The sequence below is a fragment of the Trichechus manatus genome, unplaced genomic scaffold, assembly GCF_000243295.1.
Source record: "Trichechus manatus latirostris isolate Lorelei unplaced genomic scaffold, TriManLat1.0 scaffold00027, whole genome shotgun sequence".
Classification (NCBI taxonomy): Eukaryota; Metazoa; Chordata; class Mammalia; order Sirenia; family Trichechidae; genus Trichechus; species Trichechus manatus.
Genome location: NW_004443963.1, coordinates 9353720 through 9371981, shown reverse-complemented (window position 1 = coordinate 9371981; position 18262 = coordinate 9353720). Strand labels below are relative to the sequence as shown.

Genomic DNA, 18262 nt, shown 5'->3' with positions numbered 1-18262 from the left:
GGGACGGGAAAGCAAATTCTCAACAGGGGTTCTAACGGGTGTCGGTTCGAAGCCCCTGCGTTTAAACCACTTTGGGCTCAACCTCCGCGGCTGGAACATTTGCGCCTCGAAAGCCGCCCAAGATTCTGATTGGAGTGGTGGATGCAATTAGCCCTCTGCCTTCGGGCGGCCGGGCCACCTCCTCGCTCCGCCGGGTCGTCCGCCGGGTGGGTCGGATGGGCTGGGGCGCCCCTGCCTGCCCCTGCTCCCCCCACGCCCCCGCCCGCGCCCGGCCCGCCTCCGCCAGGAGCGCCGCCCCTCCCGGGACCTACCTGAGCTGGCGCGGCTCGCAGTCCACGCCGGGCAGCAGCAGCCGGGCCGCCTGGCGGACGTCGTCGCTGTCCATGGAGAAGCTGCGGCGGTGGCCGGCGTGCGCCACGGCCACCCGGATCCATTCCATCAGCGGCGGCAGCACGAGGAAGGGCCTGCAGCAGGGGGAGGGACGCGGAGACGCGGAGTTAGGGCTGCCATGGCGGCAGGGGCTGCACCGCTCAGCCCCACCCCCTGCTCTTGGCCTATCCCCCACCCCCTTCCCTGGGGACCCTGCCTCGGCATTCCGGAGCAGTGGGAGAGCCTTTGGAGGCATCCGGACCCCACTGGGGACGTCGGAGCGGGTTCTTTTGAATCTTTGGGCCTCAGTTTCCTCATCTGTAAAATAGGGATGTAACTACCAACGGATAAGATGTAACTATTCTGTGAATATGATCCCTCTGAGGGATCATGTGACCATAAACGAGATGACTCACTTCAAAGCACCAAGCACAGAGGCTGGCACTTAGGAGAAAACCGGACAAACACCTGGTGTGATTGGTACGGGAGGCTCCCTAATTCCAGGCTCAAGACTAAACTGTCCTCCAGCAATCCCTTCCCATCCCAAACATGCTCCCCTTATCCTTAGGGACCCTCCCATGCCCAACGACCGTGCTGCCAACAGGCTTTAGCACCAGGAAAAGGCACAAAGAGAGCCAAGCCAACAGCCAGCCTTCCCTGAGAGCCAGGCTGGCAACACCCAGTAACAGCCAGCAAAGCTAGCTCTTGGGACCTTGGCCACGCCGGTGAAGTCTGGGAGCCTCAGTGGTCAAGCACTGAGAGACACAGCATGACCCAACTCTTTGACATATTAGATCATGAGGTGCAGAGGATAAAATGAAGAATGAAAGCAAGTGAACTGTGCCTGACTGAGGTGGCCTCAAGCTGGAGATGGTCTCAAGACCAAAGAGAAAGGCCAAGGTTTCTTGATGAACAAGAAACAACAACCCACATCTGTGACCAATACAAGATTTAGAAGCAGAGAAGAAAATCATATTTCAGATGCACTTCTTAGTGAGCAAAAGCAGTCTTAAATCAGCTTGGGTGAGGGAGGGAATAAAACATGCAGCACCTCATGCACTTTAAGAAAAACTTGAGTGACAGAACTCTGGGAAAAACCACTTTGTATGAATCTTAAAAAGAGGGTTCTTGGTACAACTGTCAGGATTGCCAAGCTGGTCAGACACACATGTAATCATGTTCTGGTTCTCCTCCTTTTTATTAAAAACATGTCTTAAGAAAGTTTACAAAAAAAAAAAAAAAAAAAAGCAGATTCCCTAGCCCCATCCTCAGAGATTCTGATTGCAGAGGGTCCCAGAATATAATTTTAATAAGCAGCCCCAGTGATTCTGATTTTGGTGGCCCAAGGACCACACTTCAAGAAAAGCACTGTAGATCTAAAAGGTTTTCTACCACGCAGCAGGGCCGGGACTAGGGTTAGCCAAGTGAGGCACCTAGGGTACCAAAAGGAGGCAGGTTGTACAAGTGAAATCTAGCCTTGGTGGTCCTGATCTTCATTCTCACTTGGCCACCATGGAGGGAGAAGACGATGGTAAATAATGGGTTTACAAAGGCAGCCACCCCCCTTGCATGATGTCAACGTCATGGGTTTCCTATGAAAAGTGTTGGTGGCAGGTTCCAGTTTTCCTAAAGTCAAACCTATTTATCCAATGTTAATATTCAACAGCTAAGCCTTTTACTTTCATCTCTGCTAATTCCATTCATGATCTCATCTAAATGCTTAGGGCCATCCTATCAGCTAGATATGATTGTGCCCGTTTTATAGGTCAGGAGAATGAAGTTTACTGAGGTTAAGTAACATGTCCTGGATCACCAGTTTAGCAAGTATTAGAGCTGAGAGTCTGACTCAACTTATTTGACTGCACAGCCTATGTGGTTTAGCACTATGTGATATCGACATTGTTTTGTCCAACCTTCAAGAATGCACCTGTTACCCAGCATCCACCTGTCACCCAGCATGCACCTGTTACCCCAGTGGAGCTGGTCATGGGCCTTTCATGGCACATCATGTTCATTCCAACTCATGCAGTTTAGTCCCCTTCTGTAAGGCCTCCAGCCCTTTACAAATCCACACCCCACACCCCACATACCCTTCAAACCACAGTGAAAATCCCACCCCTCCCTAAACCTTTCTCCTGACAACTCCACCCCACATGGACACCTCCCATTGGGAGCCGCACCCCAGAGGACCTCCCTGGCCTTACACGCTGGTACTGCAGATGCCCCACTAGGAAGTAAACTCCATGAGGGCAGGGACTCAAGGCTGCTGGATGTGCTGCTCCAGCAGCAGCCCCAGAACAGTGCACTGCAGGCTGTAAGCACTTAATAAATATCTGTTCAAGAGACTGGCTAAGATTGACCAATTTTTTACTGGGTGAAATGGATAAAATCGAGTTTCTGGATCTGTAGACCCCTGGGGCAGACTCCCAGGGAATTGCTAAAGAATCAGCCTGCTGCTTAGACTGTCTCCCTTATTCTCTCTTTCCCTCCGTCACCTAAACTGAATCAGGCACTCAATAAACACACACTGACTTGAAATTGAATTGAATTCTACTGTCTTAGGTGGGCAGGGCTTATTTTTGTCACCGTGTGTCCATCTCCATTGGAAACCATCCCCGAGTGCTCACAGAACTCCCCCTGGGTTGTTTTTCAGAGGTGGCATCCCACCCTGCTTTTCCTTTGCTCAGAGCCCCCAAAGCAGGGCCCCCAACCCATCCCCGGGGTGGGGGGCTGCGTCTCCATCCCAGAACTGCCCTGCGGCTGCTGTCTTTCACGTTTGATGCTCAGGCCCAAGGCATATAGCCAGCACCTGATGAATACGAAAGAGGAACAAAAAGAGGCTCTGCTGCCTTCCAAATAACACCTTTACTAAGGATAAGAAACCTTGAATCCCAGTAATCCAGCCTCCTCTGGAATTTTCTCTGTCCTTATTCTCTCCTTTCAACATTGCCTTCTCTTTGTCACTCTGACCTCAATAGTTTATAAGCTCATGAATTCTCTGCCAGCAACTCATTAAAAAAAAATCTTACCTTGTTTACTCAGAGGGGGGAAAATAGCGTGATTTGTGATGTTTTCCTTGGAGGAGTTGGAGATGGGAAAAAATTCTAGGGCCTTGAGTTAAGGAGAGGGTGGAGAATGCTGGGGGAGAAAATATTGCATTCTTCTTACATATTTTTAAAGAGAACAATGTTCTACTGGCTACCTACTTTATTCCGAAGTGATTTGTGGTGGCTCAAAGGAAGCTTGAGGGGGTCCTGATTTAGTGGTTTTTAGACTTTGTGGAACAAAAGAAGCACATGAGAGCTTGTTGAAATTGCAATGGCCCTGATATCACCCTCAGAGTTTCGGCTCAGCATGGGGGGGAGGGGGGAGGCTGGGCCTCTGTATTCTAAACAAGCTCCTCTGGGAATTCCTGAGCAGGCCAGGTTTGGTAACCACTGGCTGGGTGGCCTGAGGTGAACAGAGGGGGGAGATGGTGAACTCATACAGGGCAGTGGCCGTTTTAATCTTTGCTATGGTGTTAGATAGGCATGAAAGTGTGTGAGGTGGGATTGTGTGGTGTGATGGATTGCTTTTATATGGCCTTTCTCTCTGTGATCTTGTAACTCCCACCAAATGATTGGGTGGGACTATGCAAACAAGGTGCTTGTGGCCCACCAAGGGGAACGGATAGCTTGCTAATAATACAAATAATGTGCATGACACCCTTGTGGGGGTGGGACCAGGCAAATAAGGTAGATGGAACCCTAACGAGGGGATTGGTCAGTTTTGCCATCCCGCTAGGTTTAAAATGAGCCATCCCAGAGGCAGAATGGGGAGGGGGGAACCTCACTATCAAGAAAGAAGAACTAGGAGTGGATCATGTCCTTTGGACCTGGGATCACTGCGCTGAGGGCTAGAGAGAGGCCTGCTTGTGGACATGGCTGAGAAGAGGCTGCCCTGATTGAAGAACTGTATCCTGAGTCCTTCCTGATCCTGAATTGTAACCTGTTACTTCCCCCAATAAACCCCATAACTTTGAGTATGGTCTGTGAGTTCTATGTGGCCATTGCAACAAATTATCAAACCCAGCAGAGAAGTAGAGAGTGCGGTGGGAGGGACGGCTGGCGTCAGAATTGGCAAAAATTTTGCAGAGAGGAGGCATTTCTGACTTCCGCCTCATAGGAGTCAGTCTTGGGCTGTTGATGCTAATAATGATTCTCTCTCCCCCATGTGAAGTTAGATGAGGTCTGACGCCTCTGCCATGCCATTTTTACAGACTGTAAGTCTAGAAGAGGAGAGAAAGCAAGGTCAAGCCAGCAAGTCAACTCAGGAAGGTTGCTGGGCCCAGAGCCCAGCAGGAGATAGAGAACACAAACAGATGTGGGCCTTTCTCTGAGACAGTGAAGAAAAAGTTGATGATGAGAGTGACCATCCAGGATAGCAAAGAGAGTTTGGTTGGGTGCTAAAGAGAACCAGATGGTATAGGGGAAAAGCCTGTCTTGGGATTCTGCAGAACTGTATTCGAGTCCTGGATCTGCCAGTAAATCCCTGTAAGACTCTGTCTCTGGTACATAAAACATTTTGGCTCTGAGTATCTTCAGCTGTAAAATGGGTGTGTTTGGATCAGATGGTCTATTTCAGGGATCAGAAAACCTTATCTGTAAAGGGCCAGACAGTATATTAGGTTTTATGGGTCATATGGTCTCTGTTGCAACTACTCAACTCTGCCATTGCAATGACAAAGCAGTCATAGACAGTACATAAATGAATGAACATGGCTGTATTGCAATAAAACTTTATTTTAAAAAAAACAGACAGCGGGCCATAGTTGGCTGACTCTTGTTCTATTTCGTTCCTTCTGACTCTAAAGTTTTTGGCTTCTATTGGAAGAGCCAGTTTCCTGGGGTTTATGAAGGGTCTAGCGTGTCGAGCAGGGAAGATAGAGAGAAGCATGGGTAGGTCCTAGTGATGGCAGCAGAGATCTTGAGGGAGATTAGAGGCAGGACCCTTCCCCAAGGAGGCTGTGGTTGGTTTTAGGGAATACTGAGCCCTAGGAGTATGCAGAGGCAGCACCTTCAAGGATAAAATACAAGATATGGCCATGGATGTGTAATGGATGAAATACCAGCTCTTTACTTCATTTATTCATTCAATAATCCTTTAGAGAGTAACCATGTTCCAGGACATCCAGGGGCTGAGGATATAGTGGAAAACAAGACCCACCAGGTCCACTCTCTCATAGAATTTACTGTGGTAATAGGAGAGACAGAGAAACACATAAACCAATAAGTAATAAAGTAATTACAAATTTGCCAGAGTGCTAGGGTAGAGAGTAAACAGTGTTGAGGTGGGGGTGGTGGGAAGGCCTCTCTGAAGAGGTGATAAAATCTCAAAGATGTAAAGCAGTCGGGCATATATGAATGTGTGTGTGTCTAGAGGAATGGATGGTCCAGGCAGCAGCAATGAACTGTGCAAAGGCCCAGAGGCAGAAAAGACCTTTTGAGCTCACCGAAGACTTTCACGTGCGTTGTCTCCTATTTGTTCCTCTGGGCAATCTGAAGAGCTGGAGTGGAGATGGGCATTCAGGACATATGCGAGAAGGGATCACTGTGGCAGACTGAATAAAGGCCCCCAAAGATATCCAGGTCCTAATCCCTGGAACTTCAGAGATGTGATTAAGTCAAAGATTTTGAGATGGAAGAATATCCTGGATTATCTGAGTGGAGTGCAATCACAAGTGTCCTTACAAGAGTGAGGAAGAGGGAGATTTGACACAAGAAGGCAATGTGATACTGAAGCAAGATGTTACGCTGCTGGTCTTGAAGACGGAAGATGGAAGAAGGGGCCATGAGCCAAGCAATGCAAGGAATGTAGCTCTAGAAGTTAGAAGAGGCAAGGGAAGCAATTCTCCCCTAGAATCTCCAAAAGAAACCAGCCCTGCCAGCTGATGCTTTGATTTCAGCCCAGTGAAATTGATTTTGGACTTCTGTCCCCCAGAACTATAAGAGAATAAATGTGTGCTGTTTGAATAAGCCACTAAGTTTGTGGCAATTTGTTACAGCAGCAATAGGAAATCAATACAATCAAGAAGCCAGGATATGGTAAAGGTCACTGGGGGTGAAGTTGAAGACATGGTGGTGAAGAACATGGACCAAGTATTAAAGCTAGGGATGAGGGCATCCACCAAAAAAACTCAAACCCATTGGCATTGAGTCAGTCATGGCAACCCCATGTGTTACAGAGTAGAACTGAGCTCCATAGAGTTTTCTTGACTGTAATCTTTACAGAATAAGAAGCAGATTGGCAGGCCTTTCTTCTGCAGTGCTGCTTGTTAGGTTTGAACTGCCAACCTTTAGGGCAGTAGTCAAGCAAAACTGTATTTGCCATGTAGACCTAGGGCATCCACAGGGCTCTGAAATTCATCTCAGACACCTAAATTGCCTTGTTTCTGAGGTCAGAGACAATGACTGTGGTTGGACTTTTTGAACCAAACTTGAGCAAGGGGGAAGCCAGCCCAAGAAGTCCCGAAGTTTCAGCCTGCAGTGGAGAGGTTTCAACTGGAAGCTCAAACTCGTTAGAGAACTGATGGTGTTTGGGTCATTCCCTTTAGTGGTCAGAGGCACAGGCTTTGGAGAGAGGTTGACCAGGAGCTGGATTCCAGCTCCACCTTCCAGCTGTGTGACCTTGAGTATGTTCCCTCATCATGAAAATGGGATAATAACAGTACCTACTCCAGAGAATGTGGTAGGCTGAAAAATGGTACCAAAGATGTCCACATCCTAATATGTGGATGTAAATGTTACCTTCTTGGCCAGAGGAACTTTGCAGATGTGATTCAGTTAAGGATCTTGAGATAAGGAGATTATCCTGGGTTAGCCGGGTGGATCTTAAATGTATTCACAAGGGTCCTTATAAGAGGGAGACAAGACAGTCAAAAGAGGGAGCAGGAGATACGATAACAGAAGCAAGAAGGTAAGAACGTGGAGTGATGCTGAGGGAAGGGGATCATGAGCCAAGAAAGGCAGGCAGCCCCGAGAAGCTGAAAAAGGCGAGGAAATGGATTCTCCTCTCAGAGATTCCAGAAGGAACCGGCCCTGCCCACACCTTGACTTTAGCCCTGTAAGACTGATTTCGGACTTCTGGCTTCCTGAACTGTAAGAGAATAAATGTGTGTTCTCTTAAGCCTCCAAATTTGTTACAGTAGCCACAGGAATAAATTTGTGTTGTTTTAAGCCACTGAGTTGATTAATTTGTAGCAGCAATCACGGGAAGGTAACCCAGAGGGTTATTATGAGGGTTGAATGAGATGATAAACGTAGCCTGGCAACCGGCACCAAGTAAGTGCCCCATCAGTGATCGCTGTGATTATCATCATCACCAACACTGTTTTTAGCATCACTCAATCTTCTCTCTGCTGGACCGAGGAAAAGTCTTCGCCGCAGAGACCTACGCAGAGGGATGCTCCTGCCTTCTCGTTCAAATCGAAGCAAACCTCTGCAGTTGCTGTAGCCTTTTCTTTATGAATTCTGTGGCTCTGACGTTTCATCTTTGTGGTTACTCACCCAGTCTTTCCTTAGGCTGGAGAGGAATCCAGATGTTCAACTGTGATTTAGAAGGCTCAAGATTCCAGAGATACAGGGAGTGAGGGAAAAGCAGGAGAACTGAGAGTAGGCAATATGCAGTGCTGGTTTCTATAGCAATATTCACTGTAACCGCACTGTATCTGTGGGCACCACAGCCAGGAAGACGGCAGAGGTAAGAGAGGCCACAGCTGGCTACCATAGTGACAGCCCTACTAGGCAAGGTGTGGCAGACTGCCCATAGGGATGGTTCCTGCCAGATGGCCTGGAGTGGCAGAAGCTGAAGAGCATGTACCAGTCAGTGCTTCTTGAACATTCATACGCCCAGGAATCACCCAGGGGTCTTGTTAAAATGCAGATTCTGAACTCAGGGCCTAAGAGTCTGCATTTTGAACAAGCTCCCAGGTGGCGATGCAGCTACTGGTCTATGGACCACAGTTTGGGTAACCAGGCCCAGGGAGCATCATGACCAGGGAAGGCTAATTCTATTATTGTGTTAAGGGGGAGAAAGTGAAGCCAGAAACGAGAGTGTCGAGAAGGGTCAGAGGTCCAGGGGACGATAGAATGGAGAAAGGAGCTTCTTTGTCTCCCCCCGCCCACCTAAAAAAAACCCAAACCCATTGCCATCAAGTTGATTCCAACTCATGATGACCCCAGGTGTTACAGAGTAGAACTGCTCCATAGGGTTTTCTTGATTATAATCTAGATGGAAGCAGATCTCCAGGCCTGTCTTCTGCAGCACTGCTGGGTGGGTTTGAACTGCCAACTTATAGGTTAATAGTCAAGTACAAACACTGTGCCACCCAGGGACTTCTAGACCTCCTGTGTAAGGCCTGGGCTGGTGCATCAGATTGACCAAGCCTAGTTCACAAGCCTGTGGCCGAGCTGCAAGGGAGGCTGGCAAAGCAAGTGTCTGGCGATTTCAGCTTTTACTATGGGAGGTGGGTTTTGCTTCTCACCAGGACTCAAGGGTTCAGATGCTAAAAAGAAACAACAACAGTTTCAACTTCTAAAGCACCTATTCTGTGCCGGGAACTATTCTCAATTAATCTTCCAATGAAGAGACAGGATCTTTCAGTCTTGGGGAGTTCGTTCTGAGCCAAGCATCCATCTCCTTGTCTCCTTGTCTGATAGGTATTTTGTATTCGTGACAGCATCTAGCATCATCATGGGGAAGTCAGTGCTTAAAAAATGCACCTGTGATGGGACTGAACTGTTTGCAGGAACGCAGCCTCCTCTTTCTACCACTGATTCCGCTACCTCCATCATCATACACAATCAGCCGAGGGGTGAGAGGGAGGAAGCTTGGGGTGCTGGATCACACCCAGGCAGAGGCAGATTAACCAGTAAGCATGATATGCACTGGCTTACAGTAAGTGAGGTACACACAGTCTTAATTGTGTTTGCTTACTAATCTGTAGTGAACAGTTTCACATGGGTTTCACTACATCTTTGGCGTGGTGAAAATCAGGAGAAGCGGTGCACTACAGATTAGTAAGTAAGCACAATTAAGCCCGTTAATACCTTGCTTATTGGGTAATCCATCCCTGAACCCAGATGACTTCCCAATATCCAGATGTGTACGCACACCAGTTGGGAACCTTGAAACAAAAGACACTGTTATGGATTGAATTGTGTCCTCCAAAAATAGATGTTAAAGTCCTAACTCCTGTTCCTGTGAATGCAATCCTGTTTGGAAATAGGGTTTTTCTTGTTATGTTAATGGCACCACACTGGAGTAGGCTGGGTCCTAAACCTAATCCCTTCTGAATGGTGTCTTACAAAGAGGAGTACAGACACAGAGAGACAGACACACAGGGAGAAACACCAAGTGACGATGGAGCAGATGCATCTATAAGCAGCAAAGAAACGCCAAGGATTGCTGGCAGCCACCAGAAACTAGGAGAGAGGCCCATAGAAGGAACGGCCACGGCCAAGACCCTGATTTAGACTTTAGCCTTCAGAACTGTGAGAAACAAATTTCTGTTCTTTAACGCTACCCACTTGGTGGTATTTTGTTATGGCAGCACTAGGACTCTAAGACACAATAGCTACAACAATGGACTCAAACATATCAAAGATCACGAAGATGGTGTAGGACTGGGCAATGTCCTGTTCTGTTATACATAAGGTCACCATGAGTCAGAGTTGACTCGACAGCAACTAACAGCAACAACAACAAGGCGAGTAAGACAGGCATCATGGGTAGGGTCTATGCTTTTAGGGAAACGTAAGTCATTTTGTACCAAAAGGACAAGCCCTTCACAGTGTGAAAGTCAGCCCCATTTATGGGGCAATTACATCAATTCACTGAAGTGGGGTGAGTGCCCAGGGGCACTGGGTGAGGAGGTGATCTTGCTAATGGTGCCAGCAGGGGCGTGTGACTGACCACGGGTCGTCGTTGGCTTTCCTGTCACACACTCTAAGGAAGGTGACTCGGAGGGCTGAAGGGCTGTAAGTGGAGGGCTAAGGAGCAAGCAGGTTTAGGCAGAGAAAAAATGAGATGAGAATAGCAACAACCTCCACCTTGTCTGCATGTGCATTTGCACATCCCCCAGCCTTCATCCTCCCCTCCTGTCCCAGAGAGAAGGATTCTTCCCCCACCTACCCACCTCCTGCTTCCCAGGGGACGTGGCTCCACCAGGTATCTCCCTGCAACTTCAACCTCCATCTCCTCTCTGTGTCTTTCCCAGCAGTGTTTAAGCAGCCAACACGTTCCCGTCTCTCACATTTAAGGAGGACAAGAGCAAAAATGATCAAGTGTTAAAATTCACAGCCCTTTCTTTGCTTACTTAAGGGGGCTCAGCTATTGGGCTACTTCGTATGTGGTTAAGGTGATGGGTGGCTATGGGGAAAGGGGAGAAGCTGAGAAAAACTAGTTCTATTGACATAAAAAATTCATGGAGAGACTTGTGAAAAACGGTGGAATCTGGAAGATGGGAAGAAGGGGTTGAGGTGGGTATTTTGTGAAAGACCAGACTGTGGTAGCTGCTTCTAAGTCCAGCCTTGCCTCTTCTAGTCTGTTCTCCATACTGCATCAATCTCATCACACTCCCCAGGCACACTATGCTCTTGGCATTCAGAGTTCACTGCAGTTCCTTGAACACACTATCCCATCTTTTGCTTCCCAGTCTTTGGAAATGCTATTTCTTCTCCTAAAATGCTTGCACATCCATTCTTGCCCACATCTTCTGTTACATATTGAACTGTGTCTCCCATAAAAGAAAGGAAATGTGGAAGTCCTAACCCCCTGTCTCAGTTATCTAGTGCTGCTATAGCAGAAATACCACAAGTGTATGGCTTTAACAAACAGAAATTTATTCTCCCACAGTCTAGGAGGCTAGAAGTCTGAATTCACGGTGCTAGTTCCAGGGGGACGCTTTCTCTTTCTGTTGGCTGTGGGGAAAGGTCCTTGTCATCAATCTTTCCCTAGTCTAGGAGCTTCTCATTGCAGGGACCCTGGGTCCAAAGGACATGCTATTCCCCTGGCTCTTGTTTCTTGGTGGTATGAGGTCCCTGTGTCTCTCTGCTTGGTTCTCTCTTTTATATCCCAAAAGAAATTGGCTTAAGACACAACCTAATCTTGTAGATTGAGTCCTGCCTAATTAACATAACTGTCGCTAATCCCATCTCATTAACATCATAGAGATAGGGTTTACAACACATAGGAAAATCACATCAGATGACAAAATGGTGGACAATCACACAATACGGGGAATCATGGCCTAGCCAAGTTGACAGATCATGACACCCCTGTACCTGTAAATATAGCCTTGTTTTGAAATAGGGGTTTTCTTTTGTTATGTTAATGAGGTTATACCACAGTAGGGTGGGTCCTAAACCTAATCACTCCTAAGTGGTGTCTTATTAAAAGAGCAGAATAGACACAGAGATGCATACAGGGGGAAGACAGACACCATGTAAGGACTGTCTACAAGCAAAGGAATGCCAAGGATTGCCAGCAGACACCAGAAACTAGAAGGATTGGCATGGCCAACACCCTGATTTGGACTTTTAGTCTCTAGAACTGTGAGACAATAAATTTCTGTTCTCTAAAGCTACCCACTTGTGGTATGCGGTTATGGCAACACTAGGAACTAAGACATCTTCTCTTCCAGGCTGGTTCCCACTTGCCCTTCCAGCCTAAGCTTCCATGTCACTTCCTCAGGGAAAACCTTTGGTAGGGAAATATCCCTGCCAAGACTGGGCTAGGAGCCCTCCGCTGTGCTCCCAAGGTTCCCTATCCTCCATCATTGCGACCCTCACATCATGTCGTCATTGCGCTTCCTCGTCTGCTTCTTCATCGTGCGCTCCTTGAGGTCAGCGAATGCGTCTTGCTAACAGTCATAGCCACACGCACGTGGTAGGCACCCAGTAAATAGTCATTGAGTAAATGAATAAATAAAGGAAGAGGAATTACCATTCCTTGATTCATTCAATGAACATGCATTGAGTGTCACGGCCTTGGGGGCATCTGGCCTGGATTCCTGATTCTTCGCTCAGTAACTGGGTGACTAGGGAGACTTTCTGCCTCAATTTCTGCACGTGTAAAATTCTCTGTTGTGAGGATTAAATAAACTAATACATGCAAATCATTTAGCACAGTGTCTGGCACATAGTAAACAATAAATATGAGCTATTACTGTTATTTTGCCCACAAGGAACTTACCATCTGGTTGAGTAGATAAAACTTAAACACACCCGTCTGACAGTAGTGGCTTGTGTGTTGCTATGATGCTGAACAGGTTTCAGCACAGCTTCTAGACTAAGATGGACTAGGAAGAAAGGCCTGGCAATCTGTTTCCAAAAATCAGCCAATGAAAATCCTATGGAGCACAACGGCCTGGTCTACAACCAATCATGGGGATAGCACAGGACCAGGCAGTGTTTTGTTCTGTTGTGCGTGGGGTTGCTGCGAATTGGGGGATGACTTGATGGCAGCTAATAACAACAACAACAAAAATATAAGGTGGACGTTGGTTAAGGGCCACAAGAAGCATAGACTGAGTGCTATAAATTCCTTTCTTCATTCATTCATTTGTTTTGCATTTATGGAGCACCTACTACATGCTGGGTACTGTGCTGGTGCGGGGAATACAAAGATGAATGAGAACAGATCTTAAGGAGCGTCAGTCTAGATACTCCATCTAGTTCTCCATCTTTAAGTGGCCTCAGAATCATCTGGGGAGCTAGTTAAAATGCATATTCCTGGATCCTTGCCCAGTTGCTTGGTGTATTAGTGTTATGAATGGAATTGTGTCCCCCCAAAATGTGTGTCAACTTCCCAGTACTGTGTGGTTGTCCACCATTTTGTGATCTGATGTGATTATTCTGTGTTGTAAATCCTAACCTCTATGATATTAATGAGGCAGGAGTAGAGGCAGCTAGTTAATGAGGCAGGATGCAATCTACAGGATTAGGCTGTATCTTGAGATATAAAAGAGAGAAGCGAGCAGAGAGAAGAGGGACCTCATACCACCAATAAAGTAGTGCCAGGAGCTCTTCTTTTGGATCTGGAGTCCCTGTACTGAGAAGCTCGTAGACCAGGGGAAGACTGATGACAAGGACCATCTCACAGAGCCAACAGACAGAGAGCCTTCCCCTGCAGCTGGCACCCTGAATTTGGACTTCTAGCCTCCTATACAGTGAGAGAATAAATTTCAGCATGTTAAAGTCATCCACTTCTGGTATTTCTGTTACAGCAGCACTAGATGACTAAGGCAATTAGTTTCCTAGGGCTGCCATAACAAATTACCACAAACTTGGTGGCTTAAAACAACAGAAATATGTTCTCTCACAGTTCTGGAGGCCAGAAGTCCAAAATCAAGGTATCGGCAGGGCTGCATTGCCTCCTGAGGCTCTAGGCAAGAAGCCATTCCTTGTCTCTTCCAGCTTCTGGTGGCTGCCAGCATCCCTTGACTTGTGGCTGCATCACTCCAATCTCAGCCTCCATCTTCACGTTGCCTTCTCTTCTCTGTTTCTTCTCTTCTGTCTCTTATAAGGACATTTGTGATTGCATTTAGGGTCCACCTAGATAATTCAGGATAATCTTATCATCTCAAGATTCTTAACTTAATCACATCTGCAAACGTCCTTTTTCCTTATATGGTAACATTTAGAGGCTCCAGGGGTTAGGACTTGCTATCTTTGTGGGGAGGATCCCTGGTGGTGCAGTGGTTAAAGTGCTCAGTTGCTAACTGAAAGGTCCACGGTTTGAACCCACCAGCCGCTCTACCGGAGAAAAATGTGGCAGTCTGCTCCCGTAAAGCTTATTGTTAGGTGCCGTCGAGTTGGTTCTGGCTCATAGCAACCCTGTGTACTACAGAAGGAAACACTGTCCAGTCCTGCGCCATGCTCACAATTGTTGTTATGCTTGAGCCCATTGTTGCAGCCACTGTGTCAATCCATCTCGTTGAGGGTCTTCCTCATTTTCGCTGACCCTCTACTTTACCAAGCATGATGTCCTTCTCCAGGGACTGATCCCTTCTGATAACAAAGTATGTAAGACATAGTTTCGCCTTCCTTGCTTCAAAGGAGCATTCTGATCGTACTTCTTCCAGGACAGAGTTGTTTGTTCTCTTGGCAGTCCATGGTATATGTAAAGCTTACAGCCTTGGAAGCCCTATGGGGCAGTTCTACTCTGTCCTATAGGGTTGCTATCAGTTGGAATTGACTCCACGGCAACAAGTTTGGTTTTGGGTTTATATCTGGGGGCCATTATTCAGCTACTACACTTGGCATCTGTATCTTAGCCATTCTCTGCAGGGGTGTCTGATGCCTGACAAAGGCCGAGGGTTCTAGAGTCCTAGCTCTGCGCTGCCGGGTGCTCAGCAGGTGCGAGACCTTCCTCACACACCCACGTAGGGCCCAGCACGCCCGCCTGCGCCCTCCTCTCTAGGTTGCTGGCTTCACCCCAGCCGGTGGCGTAGGGCGCGGAAGCCTCTGTGGCAGGAACTTGATCTCAAGTGGGGTGGGATGATGATGGGGCCCAGGATATAAATGGCCCTGGGAGGGGAGCGCCGCTTCAGAAGTGGGAAAGCCACAGGCTCTGTTCGAGGCCACTGCAGACCTGTCCTGCAGCCCTGGGCACAAAAGACAAACATCCGGAGGCAGCAGAGGCTGTGCTGCTTCCCATCCTGGCAGAAGTGGCTCTAGATGCCTTGAGGGGCAGGGACTGGCCTGGTCTCGGCCAAGAGGCAAAGGCCAGGGAGGGGACTCCAGGGGCCATCTGGGCCTGCCTCTACCTCCAGATGGATTGTGGTAAAAATTCTGCAGAAGGAGAACACAGGGCTTACAAAGGAAATCCACCACACTTCCAAAGACAGAGGGCCCTATGTTTGAGTACAGGCTCCCTCACTTGCTATTTGTGGGGCCATGTACAAGTTACTTAACTTCTCTGTGCCTCAGTTCCTCCTATGTAAAACATGGGAAGAGTAAGGCCACTGTATAGGACTGTTGTGAACATTAAGTGAGAGAATCTCTGTATAGGGTTTCTAAAGAGCAGCTGGTGGATTTGAACTGCCAACCTTTTGGTTAGCAGCTGAACTCTTAACCACTGTGCTACTAGGGCTCCTGTAAAGTGCTTAGCACATAGTAAATGCTCAACAAAGTTAGTTATTATTGAGAGTTCATCATGTCTGGAGTTCCTGGATGGTGCAAACAGTTAAGCGTGCAACTACTAGTCGAAAAGATTGGAGGTTCAAGCCTACCCAGCTGTGGTACCTTGGGAGACAGGCCTGGCTGGGATCTGCTTCAAAAAGATCACAGCCTTGAAAACCCTATGGAGCAGTTCTCTGCACACATGGGGTCGCCATGAGTCAGAATCAACTTGATGGCAATTAACAACGACATTACATGCTAGGCATGGTTCTGAGCATTTTTCTGTCATTGGCTCATTTGATAATGACAATAACCATAAAGTAAATACTATTATTATCTTCACTGTACAGATAATGAAACAGAAGCACCGAGAGGTTATATAACTTGCCTAAGGGCATGCGGTAAGTTGCAGTGCTGGACTATACATGTGGGCAGTTTGACACAGAGCTAGGGCTATCAGTCATGCTGATATTATTTCCAGGTAGCAGCTACAGCATGTGCAGAGGCCCAGAAGCAGGCTGAGTCATGGTATTTTCGAGGAACTCAGCCTGGTGTGATTGCAGCTCAGATGGGGGTGAAAGAGTAAGGGAGGGGGGTGGGTTGGTAGGAGATAATGTCGGAGACATAGGCAGGGGAAGGACCATCGAGGGCCTTGCAACTTTTGGAATAAAACTGTAAGCCCTCAATATATTAATTCTCACTCAGTTAAAATTATCATTGAAAAACATAGGCCACATACAAAAGCACAATTATTGTATGACCCCATATATACGAAATACCTAGAATAGACAAATGCATAGAGACAAACATTTATTAGTTATTACCAGGGGCTGGGGAGAGGGAGGAAGAGGAAGTTATTGCTTGAGGGTACTGAGTTTCTGTCTGGTGTGATGAAAAACTTTTGCAAATTGGTAGTGGTGATGGTTGCACAACATGTTGGATGTAACTAATGTCACTGAATTGTACTAAAAATGGTAAAATGGCAATTTCGTGTTACGTATATTTTACAACAACAACATTTAAGAAAACAAAACAAAATATGATAGACTACACCATCAGAATAGTATTTGAAAAGAAAACGTCAGGAATAGATTGACAAAAATACTTCTGAGAATGCAGAACAATAGCCTTAAGCCTTTGTTTAGAAGGAGCCCTGGCGGTAGAGTGGTTGACACAGCTGCTAACCGAAAAAGGTCAGCAGTTCGAATCCACCAGCTGCTCTTTGGAAACCCTAGGAGGCAGTTCTACTCTGTCCTCTAGGGTCGTCATGGGTCGGAATCGACTCTATGGCAATGGGTTTGGTTTTTTTGGGGGTTTTGTTTAGAAAGTTAACGGAGAATATTTTATACCGTGGCTGTGTATCCCTCTATATCTGTTTTTTCCTTCTACCTTAGTAATAAAAGTCTCAGTCTTTGGCTGAGCTCATGACCACCTAGCATAAAGACTATATTTTCAGCCTTCCTTGCAGCTATATCTCATTGGTTCTTACAATGAGATATAGAGAGTGACATGTGAGTCTTCCAGGAAGGTCCCTAAAGGGAAGAGGTTCAACCTTTTCTGGCCTGCCTCCATTTTGCTGGCAAGAATGTGGACATGAGGGCTGGTGTTCAAGTAGTCAAACTGGACCATGATGGGGAAGCTACAATTTGATGATGGCAGAGCAACAAGGTAGAAGGATCTGGATCTCCGGTGATTTCACAGTGGCCATACCTGTTTCGGAATTATGGTGTTTGCGAAGAGTGTTGAATATACCATGGACTGCTAAAAGAACGAACAAATCTGTCTTGGAAGAAGTACAGCCAGAATGCTCCTTAGAAGCTAGGATGGCAAGACTTTTTCTCACATACTTTGGACATGTTATCAGGAGGGACCAGTCCCTGGAGAAGGACATCATGCCTGGTAAAGTAGAGGGTCAGTGAAAAAGAGGAAGACCCTCAACGAGATGGATTGACACAGTGGCTGCAACAATGGGCTCAAGTATGCTGAGGATAGCACAGGACTGGGCAGTGTTTTGTTCTACTGTACACAGGGTCGTTATGAGTTGGAAGCGACTTGACGACACCTAATAATATAATACTACTTGCCATGGAATCTTACCTCCAAATTTTGTTTATATGAGAAATAAACTTCTATCTTGTTTAAACATCTGCTATTTGGGTTATCTGTCACTCATAACTGAATCTAATTCTAACTGACACTTATATCCTTTCCCATAAAATTTAAGTTAAATCTCTTTCCATCCTTTATTATGTCACCACGGAATTGAGTTTCTTTCGAAGTCTGTTTGCCAAACAAGGAAAAAAAGTTTTCCTGTAATTTTGAGGGGCCCTCTTTAGTAGTTTTCTTTGGAGGAATGGCAACTTGTAACCTTCAGACTATCTGTATTTGTTCTCAGAAACTACATTTGTTAAAACAGTTGTTACAAGGAACTGTGTTTGTTCATTTAAAGGGTAAACCATGTCCTAGGAAGTTGAATTTGTTCACCAATCTTGTGACAATTTACCGACAATGACTAAGAAAAACCACTGTCATAGAGTCGATTCCAACTCATAGCGACCCCATAGGACACAGCAGAACTGCCCAGTAGGATTTTCAAAGCTATAAATGTTTATGGAAGCAGACTGCCACATCTTCCTCCTGCAGAGCGGCTGGTGGGTTCAAACGCCTTTTCAGTTAGTAGCTGAGCACTTTAACCACCGGGCCATATGAATTTTAAATTCCCTTTGAACAGG

At 46.8% G+C, this 18262-nt stretch overlaps 1 protein-coding gene across 1 annotated transcript in view; it reads right to left on the bottom strand.

The window, feature by feature from the left end:
* Positions 1 to 18262, bottom strand: part of ABTB3 (ankyrin repeat and BTB domain containing 3) — a 397711-nt gene that overhangs the window by 100125 nt on the left and 279324 nt on the right. Inside the window, exon 4 of the mRNA XM_004373795.3 lies at positions 312 to 464. Coding sequence (XP_004373852.1) covers positions 312 to 464 — 153 coding nt within the window. The remainder of the gene's footprint in view (positions 1 to 311; positions 465 to 18262) is intronic.